This window comes from Phalacrocorax carbo, chromosome 9 (assembly GCF_963921805.1).
Source record: "Phalacrocorax carbo chromosome 9, bPhaCar2.1, whole genome shotgun sequence".
Taxonomy (NCBI): Eukaryota; Metazoa; Chordata; class Aves; order Suliformes; family Phalacrocoracidae; genus Phalacrocorax; species Phalacrocorax carbo.
This window is the reverse complement of record NC_087521.1, coordinates 31,899,790-31,919,059: the sequence shown is the minus strand read 5'-3', so window position 1 is coordinate 31,919,059 and position 19,270 is coordinate 31,899,790. Positions and strand designations below refer to the sequence as shown.

The following is a 19,270-nucleotide window of genomic DNA, read 5'->3' as shown; positions in this document are numbered from 1 at the left end:
GCACCAGTGCAGGCTGGGGAGCAACCAGCTGGAAAGCAGCTTTGCACAGAAGGCCTTGGAGCACAAGTTGGCCATGAGCCAGCAATGTGTCCTTGTGGGAAAGATGGCCAGCAACCTCCTGGGCCGCATTAGGCAGACCAGATCGAGGGAGGTGGTCCTTCCCCTCCGCTCAGCACTGGTGAGACACACCTGGAGCGCTGGGTTCAGTTCTGGGCTCCTCAGTGCCAGAGACATGGACACACTAGAGTGACTAAGGACTTGGGCTGTCTGTTGTGTGAGGTGAGATTGAGGGAGCTGGAACTGTTTAATTTGGAGAAGGGAAAGCTCAGAAGGATCTTGTCCGTGGGTGTAAATACCTGGTGGAGGGTAGGGAATAAAGGGCACAGAGCCAGGCTCTTCTCAGTGGCACCCAGTGAGAGGACAAGAGGCAGTGGGCACAAACTGAAATGCAGGGAGTTCTATTAAAACATGTTTACTGTAAGGGAGGTCAATCACTGGAACAGGTTGTCCAGAGAGTTTGTGAAGTCTTCCTCCCTGGAGATATTCAAAATTTGACTGCACGTGGCCTAAGCAACCTGCTTGAGCTGACACTGCTTTGAGCAGAGGGGCTGGACTGAATGGTCTCCAGATGTGCCTTCCAGCCTCAATGCGTGTGTGCTTTATGGCCTTTATGTCTGTTTCTTCTGATTCTGCATGACAAGATGATTAAATTTCATCAGATAATGTCAGCAACAAGATAAGTCAAAGAACTCATATGTGTGTGTGTATTTATATAAAAGAGATTATTTCTTTCAAATTGACGACTTCTAAACCAGAATCCACTATAAAGTGCCTGTTTGTCAGCAGGCTACCTTTATCATCTTAGTTACTTTTTGCAGAGGTCTCAGAGGTTGTCCATGAGCGTAGTCCACCAGTTTCTAAAGTAGTGTCTTAGGTTGCCATCAGGTGTGGGCTTGCTAACATGAAATCAGTGCAGTTGCATTGGTGTGAGGCATGATGAGTAATACAGCTATGAGTCAGCCTGAGGTTTCAAAGAGATGGTGTAGTTTTAAATTGGCTTTCTGTTCATATATTGCACTGTCAATCACATACTTTCACTACTGAGTTTAAACATTTCAGGAGGAACAAGTACTGAAATGAACAGCTACATCTGCTCATAAAAAGGGAGCAAATTGTCATATTGTCCTGCTGGTCTCACTGACGTGGTCATGCTCCTGTGTAGTCCCTTTTCTGCTCCTGGAGAGGGACTGCTGGGGTGGAGGGGGTGTTGGTGGGACCCACTGCAGCTTTGCTTATGTTAAACGCCTTTCTCTGGTTGTTCTTCAGGGTATGATACTGAACTTGCATAATGCCAACCAGATAATTGATCCATTGTCTGTAGCAAAGCAAATGGTATTTGCTTCTTTGTAGCAAAATGCAATGGTGTTTGTTGTGCCTTTGATCTCTGTAAAGTGCTCTGATGTGGTGAGATCATCTTGAGGAAGTACTAACAGGTCTTTCCTTGAATTTTGTCTTCAACTCAATGTAAAAGGAAGAATGGAATTGAATATGTGCTTATTGTGATAATTCATTTCAGTCAACAGTTAGCTTGTTTTTCAAAGTTGCTGTACAGGACTTGGTATTGGAATGGGATATTGGCGAATGACTACTAATTCTCAGTGAAAATTAGTATGTCTGTCACCTTTTCACTGTGGGGTTAGTTTTGTTTTCCAGATCAGTAAGGCTGCTGGCTTCCCTTTCAAAACGAATTTTATTTATTGGTGTATTTGTTTACGTGTCTTGATAATCCTTCCAGTTACTGCTTCAGAAGATGTGGGAAGGGGAAGAATACTTGTTCCCTGAAGGCTGCTGTAAACCAGTTATTGCTTATATGATACTTGATGAATGAAATATTTCCATACATGATAAAACTTCATCTCAAAGAAAGTCTTGAGAAGTTAAAATAACGGCAAATATTCTGTAGACTAACTCTTGTAAGGGCTAAATAGCCTGGCCTTTATCCAGGAAGGCACTTAACAATGTGCTTAACTTTAAGCGCATTGAATATTCTTACTGGCATAAGTGAAAAATCAATGAGTCTACTCACATGCTTAAAATAAGACATGTGCTTAAGTGTCTTTCTGGACCTCAGCCAGAGCATTCAGGCCTTGAGATGGCCTGAATTCTAATTGTGGGCAAAAGCCAGTAGTGTTTCATTTTGCTTGTCTTGCGCGTTTCTGAAGAATTCATTGATATTGTCTGTGTTTATTTTAATTGGCCTCCATTTCCCATCTAAGCCCTACCAACTCCAAAGCTCTGGGAGTAAAATAGATGTGCAACTTAGGGTTGTCAAACAGCTTGTCAGGGATAGTACTTAGACTGTATATATTGCTATAGAGCAGGAACTGAACTTCAGAAAAGTTGGGAAAAGATGAGGTGAAACATGATTGTTTTCTTTGGTAGCCAAGGTTTTAATATAGAGAGAAAATGAAGAGGAGAGAAGAGAAGGGCTGGTGACACATCGCACCTTTTCAGTTAACATTGTTGCTTCTTAGGAAACATTAAAGAATGCAGACAGATGCATTAATAATCTGCTGGCACTGGCTGTAGCCTTGGCAAGTGGGCTTTCCTACCTACTATTGATTTTTTTCTGACTCTCAGGCAGCAATTTGCAATGGGTGGCTTGATCCCTAACCCTCAAAATGGGCAATGAGATGAGTTGTCACGGCCAAAATAATTTTTACTTTCTAACCAATCCCTCCTGTTTCTTCAACAGCATCTTTTACTGCTTAGGTGACAATTTCCACTGCTGACAACTCTGAATGATAAAATATACTATTTTTAAACACAAAGAGCCTCCATGTCTAGAGGTGCAAAATAACCCACCACAGGGCTACTGAGCTCTTTGCTGGCACCAGCTACCCGTGTAGAACCCAACCCTCAAGCACTGTAAATCTGTGATGTTACTGGATGGCAAGTGTAAAAGCAGTGGAGCCACTGCTGTCAACTCTAACTTATTTGTCTAAGGAAATAGCATGTCGCTCTCCCCTCACCCTTCTTGTTTTTCAACATCTAGACATTGCTTGTCTTCTACTTCTTCTCTGTCTATGGCTCCCTCCTTACACCTGACATTGCTGTTTGCTTTCTTATCTATGCAGGTTGTTAGAGCCCATGCAGCAAATTCTTCTTTGAGGTGTGATTGCTGATATTTCTTCACTTATCTTTGTTTTACTGGAAGTTAAATGGTTGGTTTCCTTGTTTTAATTTGTTGTAGACTAGATGAGAGAGAGAGAGTAGGTGAAAATAGAGTGGCCAGACTAGAAGAAAATCAAGCATAAATACTTTTTTTAAGGGTTAAATATGTACAACTAGAAAAAAAGAGTTGACACCGTGGTATTTTATATGTAACTACAAAGTATCTCCTGAAAATGCATCTCCATGAAAGAGCAGCTGCTGTTTTTAGGAGACCCCTTCCACAGTGAGTCTTGAGGAGTCTGAATGAGTTTTGCTTGTAGGTTGTTGGTTTTCTTTCCGCTGCAGAAGTGTGCTTGCTATAGCACTCCAAATATCTTTCAAGGTAACTAACAGTGTGTGTTTTTATTGTGTACTTGCCCTAATGGTCATTCATTTCTTTGAACTGTGAATTTCTCTTTCACTTAAATAAAAGCCCATTAGAATCACCTGTCGCATACAGAATTTCACCTGAATTGAATAAGAGGTGATTTAAAGTTCAAGTTCAGAAGGTGTGTTCAGATTTAGGGATAGCCAACAATCTTTTAAACAGTGAAATGATGTGTGCTAAAAATGTCAAAGCCAGAATTAGAACTGGAAAAGTGGGTGGAAAATTATATTTTATAAATATTTTGTTTTCAACTATTTTTCCCTTAGCTTTCCTAAAATCAGCTATCAGGCTTAAGTCTAGGTCTATGAGTATATCTGTTTGCAGGTGTCTTCAATGTGACAGAGCCTTCTGCCACCTAGTGTTAATGTGAATTCTCTTCTCAGTGGGGTATCACCAGCTAATTTATTAAATGTCATTACTTATTAATGATAATCCCCGCCCCCAATAGCTAGGCACTCGCTGTGAATGTTTAAAAATGCAGTTTCTGCACCAGAGGTTTTCAGAATCAATTCAACCAGTAGGCATGACTTCTTTGGATACGTTTATTGAGGATGCAGTTTGCAAGGTGGGTTAACTTGTTATACAGCTAATCCATGGAGAATTTCAGTAGCTGTGAATGTCACTCCTCTGTAACAAATTTGTTAGCACTTTTCTCCTCCAGGTGAAACTAAGGGATTCTGCCTAACTCAGCACACTTCTGCTTTGATATCTGTGCTCCTGCTGGTTCAGGAAATTAGACTGAAAGCAGCAGAGAATGAAAATTAATTCAACAGGAATTATATAAAATGAAGAATAATTCCATTTAGGCACTTAACTCATTGTCTTTTTAGAAGAGTAAAATGAAAATCTCCCATCATCGCTGCTTTTTCCCTCTGGAAATTCCACCAGGGCACAATAGAGGAGGACAATAAAATCCAGAGAATTACACCCAGATTTGACAATAGAAATGTCAAACTGTTAAAAAGAAAATAGGCTTAAAGTGATATTTTATATTTAGGCCAAATAATAATAGCTCCTACCATATGTTGATGGATAGGAGTGAGCTTCTTAGGATTGAAGGAGTGGGGTTTTTTCCTTCATTCCCAATAAAAATAGTTTCAAGAGAACAGAGCAACTCTTTCCCCTTCTCTCTTCCACCTCTGTGAGCTGTCCTCGACTGCTCTGTGGTACAGAGTGGGGCTGAACGGTTGCTTTGCAGGTTGGTGTTTGAGGGCTCAGCCAAAAGGGCTACACGTGACTTGGGCAGATGCTTCTAATACTTAGCCCAGTTGTGGTTTTGAGGAGAAGTCCTCACTCTTATCTCCTGCCCTCCTCTCTTTTCTACCTCCCATCTCTTCCAGGCCTTCCTGAGAATCAAATGACAGCATGGCTGAGAGCTGTAAACTTGATCCTCAACATCAGACTGAAATGCTGACCTGTTCAGCAGCAACCAGAACCTGAAGGAGTGGCGGCTCTGATGCATTAGAGCATTAGTCAGCTGCAATAACAGGCGGGCTGTCTTTTTCACCTTGTTTTGACCGGAACAGCCTCATCTTCTTTAAATAGTGTCATTCAAACTGCAGTCTTTTTGGTTTTGACAATTAAGCTTTTCAAATACTGTCTAAAGAAAACAACTTTAGGTTCTTATTATCTCAAATGAATAACTATGACCACAGAGCAAGTTAAAAACTATTAGGTTTGATGGCTTACTTATCTGATCAGGATCAGAGGCTAAAAACCCTCTAGAAATTCTTGTGCATCTGTGCTATTTTGTTTCTGAGTCATATTAAACTGGAATTACTGTACAACATGAATTCATTGCTACACCATCAGAGCGGAGGATGCTGCGTCATAGTGAAAACAGAATTGACCGGCTGACCTGGGGAACAGTATTTTCAAAGCTGAGGCTATATTCAGCTTTTTTCTTTGTTTGGATGATGTTTTTTCCATTAGAATTGGTTTGGGAGCAAGTCCTGTGGCTGTGGTAAATGCATTCCTGGTGTTACTTTCTGCCCTCAGTCCTTTATGCTGGCAGGAGGAGAGAAGGTGATGTTTCTTTCCCTGTAGGTCCAGCCTCATTGTTCTTTCTGAAATCGGTGCCCTGCAGTGGCATTTCAGAACTGTGCAACAGGGTAGGTAGATGGTGGAGGCAAACTGGGGGAGGGCATGGGGGCAAAGGAGACTGTTGACCTTTACCTGCAGCCTGGCCGTGACCACGCCTGACACCTGAGTCACCCAGGGGCTCAGCTGTCCCCTGCTGGGACTAAAACACAGTCCTTCAATGTAGAAAAGAACCTTTAAAAGTGTGCCAGCCAGTCCATTTTCCAGCCTCGGGCCCAAAGTCAAGGTCCTTACCAGAGCTTCTGGGGCAAGAATATCTCCCCTCTGCTTGTGGCAGGCCATCCTGTGCGCTGCAGTTGTGGTGCAGCCACGACCATCCTTGCGGTCAGTTGCCAAAGGAATGTGCATCAAGCAAAATGTACTGAAAAAAAAGGGGGGGAAGTCTCTGTGCATCTCCATACTCTTTCTGTAGGTGTTCCTGGCTGAGCACTCTGTTCAGAAAGGGCTCTGTTTGCTTCACAGCTGCATAATTTACATGGAAGCTGGTCCAGGAGGAATCTCTTTCATGTAGCTTGCTCAAAGCCCCAGTTCATCAATATGGATTGCTTGCTGTGCACTGGGGGATTTATGGTACGCAGTGGGGTGTGCGGAAGTTGGACAAAAAGGCAGAGGGTGAGGAACTGTAGGGAATTTTTATCCTAAAAGAAGAATTTGTATGTCCAAAAGAGCTGTCTTTCAGAATAAAAGTTGTGTTCTCTCTTATTGCCTACAGAAGAGATGCTGTGTTCCTGCAGTCGAGCCCAGGGAAACGTTCCCCTAGTTGTGGGGAAAGACACAGTGATGGCTTTAAGACTGAACTTGCCCTATCCTTAAAAAAAGATAAGCCTGTGAAAACAATTCTGACTCAGGTAGTAAGTTACAAAACAATGGTTAACTTCCTCAGAGTGATAATAATTATATAAACATATCCATGTTCTTCTGGTGACCTTTGTCGAAAATTTAGAGTTTAGGGAAGAAGAGTGGAGTCGGAGGGCAGGGGGAAAGATGAAAAACTTCAAGATCAAGCCATGCCAAAACAATTCAACATGTTAGAGAGCTACTTTGCAATTACAGAAGTGATGGCTTGATCAGCTTTTTAGCCATCGAAAAGAAAAAAATAGGAGATCATAGCTGAGAAAAGGCCCTTGCATTCAATGACATTCTTCTCAGGGTCAAGTACGAGTTGAGCCTGATTTAGTCATAGACTAAATGTAGCTGCAGTTCTGCAGTCCTCCAAAAAGTGTAATCTATACTAGTCATGCAGAGCGAGTGCTTTGCTGGATTCCAGCTAGGACTGCAGTGTCCTTGTTACTCAGCGAGGCTGCTCAAGGGTGCTAAAATGCTTACTTGCAGTTGTTTGAGCAGTTTCTGCGATGGCTGATTGATTTACTGTATCTGGAAGTTCAGACCTGGAAACCTGAGCGAGGGAGAATGCCTTCACCGCGGTGGCGAGGCTGGGTGTTGAGAGGACAGACAGCTGGTGGGTGACCTCAGGAGGATGACAGATGGGGGACCAGGTGCCCCCGCTCATCCAAGAGTGCTCCCAACCCCTCTGCTCCCAGAGGCGCGAGTTACAGAAGTCACTTGTGCTGAAGGAAGGCTTCCTGTGAGCAAGTTTTCTAGAAATAAACATTAACCTTTTGTTACCAGCTAAGTATGCAGGGATAACAGATTCAAGCAGCTATTTGGGAAAGAGTTTAAGGAGAAATCCTTCAGTTTGAAAGGGGGTGGGCAGGAAATCATCCAAATGGCGGTGGTTGTACATATCTTGGAGACGGCGGCTGGAACGCCGGCAGGAATGTGCGGTGCTGAGATGCGCGGTGAACAGCAAAAAGCGAGCTGTTTATGCAGCATAATTGGTGGTGGTTCTTGGCTGACATGTATGGAGCCACGAAAACAACTAAATATATTACTGGGAGGAAAGTGGGACGGGAGGAAGCCCCCAACAACTGAAGAAAGAGAAGTCAGCATAGAACTTCTATCATTTGTAGAGTATATGAATGAAAAGAAACTGGGTAGCCTTTAGTTTTCCTTTGCTGCAAAGGATTAATATGTTTGCAGGTTCTGCTTTCCATTTCCCATTTTTATTTTAAAACCGGCAGTCACCTGCTAAAATAAAGAGAACTTTAAGATAACAATTGTCTAGAATCTACCCTGTAACAGCACAGAAATCTATAAACCATATTGATCTAAAACAGCTGAGAATATGCCTCCTTTCTCTGAAGTTGGACTCTTGGGGATTATGGTGTACTCTAGCAGCTTCAGGGTTTTCTTTCTGTGGTTGTTTTTTTAACTAAAAAACCCCAACCAGCCAAAAAACAAAAACCAAAAACAAACAAACAAACAAAAACCCAACAAACAAACCCAAACCAAAAAATGTCATCTGTCATTGCTTTAACTTTTGAAGGTTCATTCAAGGTTTCCTGCATTAGCTCAGATCACTGGATCTACTGCAAAGGCAGGAATGGCTGCTGTCTTGCACTGGTATTTACATTTTCTAAGGTTGGAACTGTTACACCTCACCTGAAGTGATACTGCCTGGTCAAATGTTAAGGGGACCTGATTAAATGTAGCATTTGGTTATTATCAAAGGAAATATGCAGACACCCATGGTGAATCCTGGGCTCACATGAGGTGCAAAATGTGTTTATCAAACATGCGCTGGATTTACAGATGTGAATTCTTGTTGAATGTAAATCTCTAGCTTGCATAACTCTTCCGTGGAAAGAAGTGGTTTATTTAACTTGTTAACATTTTTAACATATTGTCTATTGGTGTAATTGGATTTGCAGTTCCTTCAAAGATGGGTATAGGTCAGCTTGCACCATTTAAGGCTATTATGTCCCATTTCAGAGTGCTTTAAGTCTGTAGTCTTTACAGCTATAGTCTACAGTGCTTTAAGTCAGTAGCCTTTAATTCTATAGTCCATAGTCTGTAGTCTTTCTCTGCATGAAATAATTGTTTCAAGGCTGGTGCCTTCTTGGGTAGGACCCTGCAGCGGGACTGGAGTTGTCCAAGGATCGTTGTTACAGCAGTACCTGCAGAAACCTGTATGCACAGCCTGCAAGTGGTATCCCAGGGCTGTCATTCAACCTGCAGCATAGAAAATGCATGTTAGGTCAGAGTTAATACAAAGCTTCCTTTATTCTGTAAAACCTTTTTCATTGTTAGTTTCCTGTCTTTACAGTTTAAAACATCCACTTTTAAAATCATGTCAGACAGTTTCTGTGAGGCAGAAGGGATTTCTCATTCTTTGATCTTCATTTCTCCATGCTTTTTCATCTTACCTTTAGGCAATAGCATTGGTTTCTCAGCTCCTCCAAAGGCAAATATTTATCTGTGTTAAATAAATGTGGGTACCTGATTCTAGTCTTATATCTACTTAAAAAAACTATAGCAGCAGTGGAATTGCAGTGCTAGGAAAATGCTAGAGAACCAGATGCTCTCTCAAGTGTTGGGTCCTGCACCTGGGGAGGAAGAACCCTGTGCACCAGTACAGGTTGGGGGTTGACCTGCAGGAAAGCAGCTCTGCTGAGGAGGACCTTGGAGTGCTGGTGGACAGCAAGGTGACCCTGAGCCAGCACTGTGCCCTTGTGGCCAAGAAGGCCAACAATATCCTGGGCTGCATTAAAAGGAGTGTGGCCAGCAGGTCGAGGGAGGTTATCCCCTGCCTCTGCTCCATCCTAGTGAGGCCACATCTGAAGTGCTGCGTCCAGTTCTGGGCTCCCCAGTTCAAGAAAGACAGGGAACTACTGGAGAGTTCTAGCAGACAGTTACAAAGATGATCAGGGGACTGGAGCATCTCCCTTATGAGGCAAGGCTGAAAGACCAGGGTTTGTTCAGCCTGGAGAAGGGAAGACTGAGGGGGGATCTTATCAATACTTCTAAATATCTGAAGGGTGAGTGTCAAGAGGTTGGAGCCAGGCTCTTTTCAGTGGTGCCCAATGACAGGCCAAGGGGCAATGGGCACAAGTTGGAACACAGGAAGTTCCACCTGAATATGAGGAAAAACTTTACCGTGAGGGTGCCAGAGCAGCGGCACAGGCTGCCCAGGGAGGCTGTGGGGTCCCTTCCCTGGAGACATTCACACCCCACCTGGACGCGTTCCTGTGCCCCCTGCTCTGGGTGTGCCTGCTCACGCAGGGGGTTGGATGAGGTGATCTCCAGAGGTCCCTTCCAATCCCTGCCATTCTGTGATTCTGTAAAAACTTTTCTTCCTTTCAACTCTTTCTACCAGTAGAAGAGTTGGGTTTTTTTATGACGCATTCACTCGGGAGCATTGGCGATGTATTTTGAGATAGCTGTCACAAGAAAATTTCCGTCTCTTCCATCCCCCAATGTACTAGCTTCTCAGTGGAAATATTTGGTCTATAGAGTCTAGATTTCATCACAAAAAGAGGAAGTTTTCAGGGAAAGTAGTATGGGAAAATTTGATTCTGTTCTGTCTCCCCACCCAGCATTGCTTCTTCGCCTTTGTGTCTTTGCATTTAAAGATTTTTCTACTACAAGGTTCACAACTGCACTCACCGGTGTCATAGTAATTGGTAATAAAATCTCTGATATAGGTAATTAGATATATCTTACAGTTTATGTGTTTCACCATTAGAAGAGGAAACAGTTTATGTGAAACATCAAGTGAGTGCCTGGAGATTCTTTTATTGGTCACTGCCGCTTTCGGGACAGGAGCACTGAGCCCCAGGATGCTGCTGGTTTGCTGTTGCAGCAGGGCACGTGTGGCTTTGGGCTGCCAGGATCTGAAATGTTTGCCCTCTGATATAAGGGAGAAGAGATGGAGGAATAACTCATCACTGATTTCTACCTTTGGAGTCAGAACTAGCTTTGTTGGAGACAGCTGTTTCATGGCTAATATTACTTTTCTAGGCTTTTTTTTTCCTCCTTCAGTGTCTGGTAGCAGACCTCAGTGCTGTTCCATCTTAGCTGAGGTGTGCTGTGGCAGACCTGTTTTATTTTAATTTTAAAGAACTTTGTTTCACCACATGCAGTTGACATGTACTCCTGCCCAGAGACGCTCTGACAGTGTTTGAAACAAATTGATATGTAGAAAAAGCAGATGGAAGAGGCTAAAAAGAATCACAAAAGAATCACTAGAGGTCCTAGACTTCTTTTATTGCTTTGGTGGGTTAGGGGTTTTTTGGCTTTTCTGCTGGGAAAAGTTATTTCTGACAGAACAGAGTTATTAGAATATCTCAAACCAACACATAAAAGTTGTAGGAGCCATGAACTCAAACTCATGATTAAGAAGTTTTTTCTTAAATCTTCATTGTGACAAATAGTCAGTAGGCATCTGATTTTGAATCATTTATTGCAAGATGAAGACTTTAACCTTTCTTTATTGGAAAGGTGGTTAAGTTTCACTCTGAAGTAAAGGAGTGGGGGAAATACTCAGACATCATTTAAGTATAGATATGTTTATTTCCATGCAATAGCCCCTGGTCATGTCATCAAAAGTAAAGTCAGTTGGAACCAGAGGGTTTGCTTGTAATAGCAGCTGTGCATTCAGCAATCAATTCCGGCAGCTTCAGCCCCTAAAGAGCATCCCTACTGCGTGCCCTGCGTTGGAGGCATAGGTGGTGGTTTTACAAGCGCGCCAAAAGCTTCTACACCTGGTCATGTGTGGGTTTGAGTGAGAGGGACGCTGGGCACAGCTCTGCGAATCGTGATGAGTAAGTGACAGTTCTGCAGCAGTTTCTTGGGCCGTGGGTATGTGAAATGGGCAGAGCAGGTTTGTGGCATGGAGAAGGCTGGGGTCTGGCACTCGCCTGACACCTTGGTGAGCAATGTCTGCTCACTGTGCCCTCAGAAAACTAGCATAGCTAGACGGTATTACTAATAATAAAAAAATGGACTGGATTACTTAGCTGAAACTGAACTGGTGGACCTGCTGTCTGTAGGTGGGATTGCTGGGACTTCAAGGGTGGTGTTTATGGTAGCTCCCTTGTTGCCTTCAGCAGAAGTTTTCAGCAGCCAAAACTGTATTGTGGTATTTAGAGTGACTGTTCTTTGTACCCCTGCACTATGGGCTGTATTTGGACTTGTCCTGCTGCAAGACTAACAGGTGACATAATCTGGTTAAAAATACATTCTTCTTCTGTCTGCCTTGGGTTCTGTCATATTTGGACCTCGTCATGCTTTGCAGTTTTTTGACATTGTATACAGCTGCAGCCATCAATGTGAAAGGCATAATATCCAGAGGCATTTAAAACCCTCCTCCCCCCCCAAAACCCCAAACCTGCTAGCTATTGCAGTGGGCAGCTGCCTGCCTGTTTGCTGTTGCTTGCAGCAAACCCCACACCCCAATCGTTTGTTGTCTGGTGTTTTTTTTTTTTTAACTCCATGGTCACATTCAAATGAAAGTAGTTAAAACCTTTGCACTGTGTTTATCGACCAAATGATGTCTTGGTTCCTTGAGGCAGCCGTGGACCTATTCTTTTCCAGGGAACAATTTTCCCCATTCAACCATTAGAAAGATTTATCCCGTTTAGTCCTTGCCCTGGAGGGCAGAGGAGAAGAGCGGCTGATGGTAGGTGCCTCGCTGCCGTCAGGGCTGGAAGCATGACCTTGGGCATGGTGCAAGGCCTGTAGGATGTGCTGAGGTGGGCTCGTGAGGAACCTTTGCTGAGTTCATGGTTGTGTAGAATTTGCATTATGTGTTGGAACAGGCTGTGCTGGCTGGCGTTCAGCAGGAATTTCTGACACCAATAATAGCTGGTTTATTTGTTAAGATCTGAATGTGATAACAGTGCCCAAATTGTGTCTGCTAAAATAGACAAGAGACTGCTTTTTGACTTTTGGGGACCTGGGATCAGGCTAGTCTGTGGAAAGATGAGTTGCTATTCTGGACGACGTCTTTGATTACCAGCTTTCCATATGTGGTGTTTTTCTCCTAACTTGGACGTTACAGTCTCTGAGAAGGGGAGAGCCACACCGTATCGGAATAACACCCAGTGAAGACCTGTTCCCAAATGAATTTCCAAGGCCTATTTAATGAAGAACAGCAATGAACTCACTTCATTTTATAAGCAAATCCTGCTTTGGCTGCACAGACCAGCTGTGTGGTTGAACTGGTTCAAACAAAACCACAGTTGCTTGAGGAGCTGTTTTTACCTGCTCAGGGGCTATATAGAGTAACCCAGGCTGCACATTCCTCAGCAAAAAACAGGCCAGAGAAAATCCAGTTTCTTATGTGTGTCTCATCTGGTAAGACCTGGACTCTGCAGGGAGACACTGAGTAATGCATCAATGGCTCATCTTAGAGACTCGGTAAATCTAATGAAAATATTGTCTCCAGAAAGGTCCAGGAATGCAGTGTATGCTACTGCATTACTAATGCTTTACACAGTTCTCCAGACTGGAGTATTTTGCTTGCTTTCATGCAACCACTATTATTTAAATGATGAATCTGGAAAATTTCCCAGATCTACTGTCTACCCCATTGCTTTCTGTCTTGGGTACTGCGGATAATCAGATGAGCAGTAAACCTGTTCTGTGGAATAGAATTACATTATCTCTTTTTTTTTTTTTTTTTTTTCCCTGTCAAACAACTTGTGAGTGATTTTTCTTTTCTTCATCCTCATAAAATACCTAATAGATCAGGAAAAGGAAAATCTGTGTGCCAAATATGCAGTACTCCACATGTACCTCCAGTGATGCATCTGCAGAAACACCGGTGGGAGTGTATTCGTCTTGGGTAGACGGGGAAGATTGCGTGAAATAATCCCAAGCACTGATGCTTTCAGTTGGGTGGGTGCAGGGAAGTACTGTGGGGTGGTTTTGGCTTCTTGATTGGGTGTTTTGGGGCAGTTTTTTAGAGGTTTGTTTTGGTTTTTTTTAGCCTGGTTTGATTGTGCTCTTTCTCTATCCTCTCTGATTGTTTCTGAAGTCTTTCTTGAATTTCTCTGTAACGAGACTGCCCTGTCGAGCAGTGAGGGGATGTTTGCCACTGGGCTCTGGTGTTACTGGCTGACAGGCTGGCATTGGGCCGCTGGCTCTCGGAAGCGGCAGTGCCACGTGGTGCTGAGGCGGCCTGGGCAGCCAGAGGACAGGCATGGGGGATCGCGCCTGCTGCCATGCTGAACGCTGCCGCATGGTTCTCCAGCGGTCCCAGTCGTTCCTGATGAAGTGATGGTGCCACGGCCTTCGGAAAAGAGAAAACGTGAAGGGAACCCACCCCCAGGAATGACCAGCTTGATTCTGAGCCTCTGCACAGTGTGAATTACCCTCTTTCCTTGAGAACAGGAGGCTTTTTTTTTTTTCCTCTCTCCACATGGTGATGAGAAACTAGAGGTCAGGAATGAGCCCCCTGAAGGCTCATGAAGAACAAAATACGATGTGTTTTAACTGGCGTGAAAGGTTAATGGGGAAGATCAACATCCAATGGCTGCAGCGAAGGAATGGGGGCTTGTTTGGGCAGAGCCTGAAGCGGAGCATAGGCATTACGGTGAATGGGGAGTGTGAAACCATGGGGCAGAGAACACACAGCCCTTTAGCCCTGCTCAGAAATAATAATGCAGGCTTTTTTTAACATCAGAGTTTAGTCTGCCCTCAGTAAAAACAAGTTACATTAAAAAGCTGTGCACCAGAAAAAGCAAACCTTTTTCCTGGTTTCTGCTTATAAGATTTACAGGTACTTAAAATAAACCTATGAAAAACAGACCTAGTGTGCTGGAATTTGCTAACTAGTGAGAGCAATTACCTCCAGGTCCCAAGACCTAACGGAGCTTGACTTTTTGGAAATAAGACTTGGCAAGCACTTCATCCTGCTGCTGTTGTAAAGGTGTACATGAAAAGATGTGCTGACCTCTGCCAGAAACCCCAGGAATCCAGTTCAGAGAGATGCTCCCGTGAAGGGCACGGCCGGATTCAGGCAGCACAGATGGGGATCGGTGTGGAAAAGCCGGCAAAACATTCGCTGCTCATTGTGTGGCTTCAGCGTGGCAGATTCTTTGCAATTGCCTGGTGTACCACAGTAATTAAATGGGTCAAGAGCAGTAAGTTTAGATACTTAATAAGAAAATAAAGACCTCACTTGACAGCCAGCAGCGTGTCGTGCCTGTTACACAGGAGTAAGGAGAATTAACGCAGGTTGCTGTAGTAAAAGTTGATCTGAGCCTTTTTGGCAATGATTTTGTACTGCTTCGGAGATCACATACCAAGTAACTATAAAAGCTGTAATAGCTGTAAATCAGGCCTTCTTATGAAACTAGGACCCCAATTTCAGGTGACTTAAAAAAGGGGAAACAGTAGACGACTCTTCTCTCTTTTGGTGATATAAGAAAAGTAAGGAAGGATAAGAAAAGTCATAAAAAACACACAACCTGTCTTTGTTAATATAGAAATGTGAAATAATCCTGTTTTATCCAGCCTGTTCCGTGCCTGAGTGGAAAAAGAAGTTTGTGTAATGACATAGACATGATAGAAGTAAAATCCAAGATGGGAATTGATTTTTATAAGACACTCTGGTTTGGAGGGTGGAGGTAGTTTCACACCAGCATTGTGAAGGAAATTTTGTCGTTGTCAGTATCCCTTCATCATTCCTGGCCGGGGGAGGGAGCTCCTGTTTCCCACAGCAGTTGTAAAAGGCCTTTGGGAAGGATGAGATTTTCCTCCTACAATATTAAGGGGACAAGTAACAAGAATGTTTAAAAGAAATCTGTTAAATGCATTCTCCCGCAAACCAGGAGCTCCCTGCAGACCGTCTTCCCTTGCAAATTAAGAGGCAGGACCGGCTTTGCCGCTGTGTTTGTAGAGTCCTTTTGGACTAAACACTATTAAAAGGGTTTGTGCCCTGATGTCTGTGTCTGTGCTGATGAGAACCAGTGTCCAGCAGCGAGGACCGGACTCCATCACAACCTGGTAGAGAGCGGCAGAGCTCAGCGCAGCTCGGCCACAGGAGGCGAGTTCAGTCTCTTCAGCATCTCACCAACAACCACTCAGAAATGTTGCTCATGTCTGTGCATTGTGGTTATTAGGTGCAAGAAATACAGTTTTAAAACTGTAATTAATAATTTCTAAGTAACCTCTTTTTCCCCACATTTACGGCATCAATGGGTATGACTGTTTATTATGTCTTACCTATAAAATCTGACCTGTTTTATATACTCTTTATGGAAACAGTGTACAGTCATAAATTAAAAGATGCAACTGTTTTGGATATTTTACTGGTGGTCCTGTATTTTCCTGCCAAAAGTGCAGCTGGTTTAGGTTTCTCGGGATAACATTATAAAAGGCTGTATGCGTTTTGCAAGTTTATGCTTGAATTGCCAAGCCAGAGGTGGAATGACTCAACCTTCCCAGGAGCAACATGTACCAAGTGATGAATCAAAACAGCTAGCTGAGGCTCAGTGGCTTACAGGGCGACGGTGAAAAGCAGTTCTCATTTATGGTATTTTATCTGGCGTTCACAATTTGAGACGGTCGTTGTGCTGATCGTGCTAGGTTACAGCCTGTGTCTGTCTTTGTATTTGATGGGGTTTGGGTGCAAAACTAGCTGAGAAGCTGGTCTTGTATCTATTTTATGTGGGCTGCAAGAACTATAGGGTTACAGCATTGAATGAAACCATTCAAGCCCCACTGAGCAGACACCTTTAGCGAGAGCTCTTGGTGTGCACGGCTGGGTTTAAGCCCTCCGAAGGAGCTAAGGGGAGCCAAGAGCTTGCGGTGGTGCCAGCGCAGGTACCGTGTTTCAACGTCAACTCATCAGTCTGGCTGGTTTGGTGTAAAATTAGATGGGTCTGCAAAGGGGTGATGATGCTTAATTAACAGTGAGGTTAGAGGCTTCTTTAGCCAAGATGTTGATGACAGCCTCCTACAGATCTAATTCCCTGGTGTCAGTGGACTTACTCCAGATATAGATAGGCCCGAGAGCAGGATGCTCAGCCTGGTTGTCATCAGAGCAAGCGGCACAGTTGGCTCTTGGGAGCACCCCAGCATTGAGTGGACAGAGCTGAAACCCTCCCATTCAATGTGGGCGTGTTGTTGTCATCGTCTTAGAAGGAAGGGGGAAAATGCAACCCTCCCCAGAGCGGGCACAGAAAATACACACCAGTGAGTGTACAGGTACTTAACCCTGCACAACCTATTGCGGAGATCCAGGTGTTCCCAGTGCGCTGGTTGGGCGGCTTTGCTGAAGGTGTGTCAGCATCATCCTCGTAACGAATGGAAATTTTGTACCAATGCCGTAGGCAGCTGGCGTCTCCTTGCTTTCTCCCAGAAAGCAGCCTCGACCTCGCTGCACTGTGAACTGTGCAGGTGTGTGACGTATTTACTTCTGCTCTAAAATAATGCTCGTCTTTGTTTCAGGTATCTCAACCATGTACGAGCCGCCTCTCCGCAGGATCTTTCTGGGGGCTACACTTCTTCTCTTGCTTGCCACCGAGCCTTACAGGATGCTTTCAGTGGCCTTTTCTGGCACCCCAGTTAGCCAGCGTGCATCAGCCTGTGATCAAGGGACACAAAACGGAGCAAGAAGGAAATCGAGCCAGCAAAGGTTGGGTAAAATTGTTGCCATCTGCACAATGGCTAAGCTGCAGTCACTTTTCTGGGTAAAACCAGCTGTGTTTAAGTGTTAAAGGCAAGGAAAAAAAAACCAAACCCAAACCCGTCTGCACGAGAGCTTTGTAAAATGGTAGATACATTTTTGTGGAGGGGGAAACTCGTTAGTCATGTGGCACTTTGCTGAGGGAGGCTGAAGCAATAAGCCACATCTAATGGAAGATGTGAATAACTCAGCTGTGTACGTTTGAGGTTTAAAGAAATACACTTGTAAATTTTTTTTAAATAAAGCCAGACTTTTTTATTAAAGTTTGTGGTTTTACTCTTATTGCAGGGTTTTATTTGCACAAGCATTTAAATGCCATTTTGATTATAACATTTAGTGTCAATATTCAAGCCTACATTTTCTTCCCATAAAACTCGTTTCCCCAGTTCAGACAAGTGGGTTTTTCCTCCTGCCAGCTGGATGAGATGAGAAACCCTGGAACTATGCTGACACAACTCTTATGCAGGATCCTTCCTGATGTCACTTGGTTCTTACCTTTGTCTGGAAAACCGATCTTCCGCTGAAAGTCTTTCAGCCAAGTTCCTCTAGAAGCAATCTCAGAAGCCTTGATACAAGGCTTGGTCATTAAAGCAGCCAAAATTGGGTTTGTTTTCTTTCCTGTTTAGCTCCGTTTGCAACTTTTCTGTCACGTGCTCAGGAGCTTCTTCTGGCAGGAACATCCCTTTGTCTGGCTTTCGGGATGAGCCTTGCCACTTGTTCTGCTGCTTTTACATATTCCTTCCCCTCTCCTTGTAGTGGAATGTAGACTAATTGCAGCAGTGATGGGCTTCCTCTGGCGGGACTGGTCCTTGCCATGAGGGTGTGTAAACTGCAGCAGACTGGAAACTGCTCAGGACAGCGAGCACCTCTAGAGCAAAGCCTGGAGCACGTTTTATGGGTCATCTGTTAACAGTTGTTGGATACTGCTCTGAGGAGTGCGCTAAATTAATGTATTTTTTCTATGTTGTAATAAAGAGAAGAACAAGTTCTATTCCAGACTCAGTGCTTCCTTTATTAAGGGAAGTGGAGGGAGGTGCCAAAATTTCCATTGCCCTTTCTCTGAAATCCTGTTGTCTGAGCCCAGAATAGCTGCTGACAGGTACGTTACAAGGCGGAGGTGCAGAAAAGGTCGTAACCTTGGAGTACCGCTCCCTGCCAGGGTCAGGTGGCCTGGCCTTCAACAGAAAGCCCATGGCTGGGCGCTGTAGGACTCTGCCGTGCGGCACGCGTTAAGAGACCGCTGGTACGCTTGCACTCGTGTTGCAGTCCAGCCCTGCAGACAGCGCTGCTCTCCACCTGCGGCCCTTCCTCCTTTCCTCTCAGATGTAAGGCCTGAAAGCTGACGTGCCCTTTACTTATCCATTCCCTCGCTCGTGGGAGATGGCTGCCACCACTGCCGCACCTAGCTGGCACCCCATCACAGGTGCCTGACAGCCCATCCCTGTTCCCAGGACAAATACGACAGCAGCGGTCCTTCTGGGATTCCACTCGGGACCCCGGGAGGGAGCAGCAGCAACCAGAGGGGAGGCTGTGCTATTCCAGGCTTGCCCGGACTGATAATGGTGCACCTCACCCGTGATCGCCTTTATATTCAGTTTGTAACGCCTCAGGTCACTGCCCTAATGAATGCAGAACTGCATATGCATTTTAACATGTACCATTTGAACACACTCGTGCAACTTGCTTGTACATTGGCTGTCGTTTGCTGGTTTGTGGGGAAGGGTTATACACAAAAGTGGCGACTGTGCAGAAATACAGAAACACCCCTGGTTATAAGCATAGCGAGGTGTAATCCATTGACTTGCACCTACACTAAAGTTACGCTGCTAAAATAACAACGGCATTTAATCCTTAAGTGAACAAAGCTTTTACTAACTAAAAGCTTTCCCTGCCCTGGGATATGTTAGTCACGTGCTGAAACTCAGTTACGTAGTTGACTTGCTTAGCGCAAAATTGGTGATCAAAGCCAGGTTTCTGTTAGTGCAGTAGTGCCGATGAGCCCTGAATTTGGACTGCGAGGCAATGCGCGCGGT

General features: G+C 44.2%; 1 protein-coding gene across 7 annotated transcripts in view; it reads left to right on the top strand.

Moving 5' to 3' along the window:
* MNAT1 (MNAT1 component of CDK activating kinase) overlaps positions 1-18,228 on the top strand; it is a 125,653-nt gene extending 107,425 nt beyond the window's left edge. For 6 of the 7 annotated variants that reach the window (XM_064460987.1, XM_064460989.1, XM_064460991.1 and 3 more), the window contains one exon: positions 17,000-18,228. In XM_064460987.1, the coding sequence (XP_064317057.1) occupies positions 17,000-17,268 (269 nt within the window). In that variant the 3' untranslated portion in view covers positions 17,269-18,228. The remainder of the gene's footprint in view (positions 1-16,999) is intronic. The other variant, XM_064460990.1, reaches the window with a different exon arrangement.
* Positions 18,229-19,270: the final 1,042 nt, after the last annotated feature.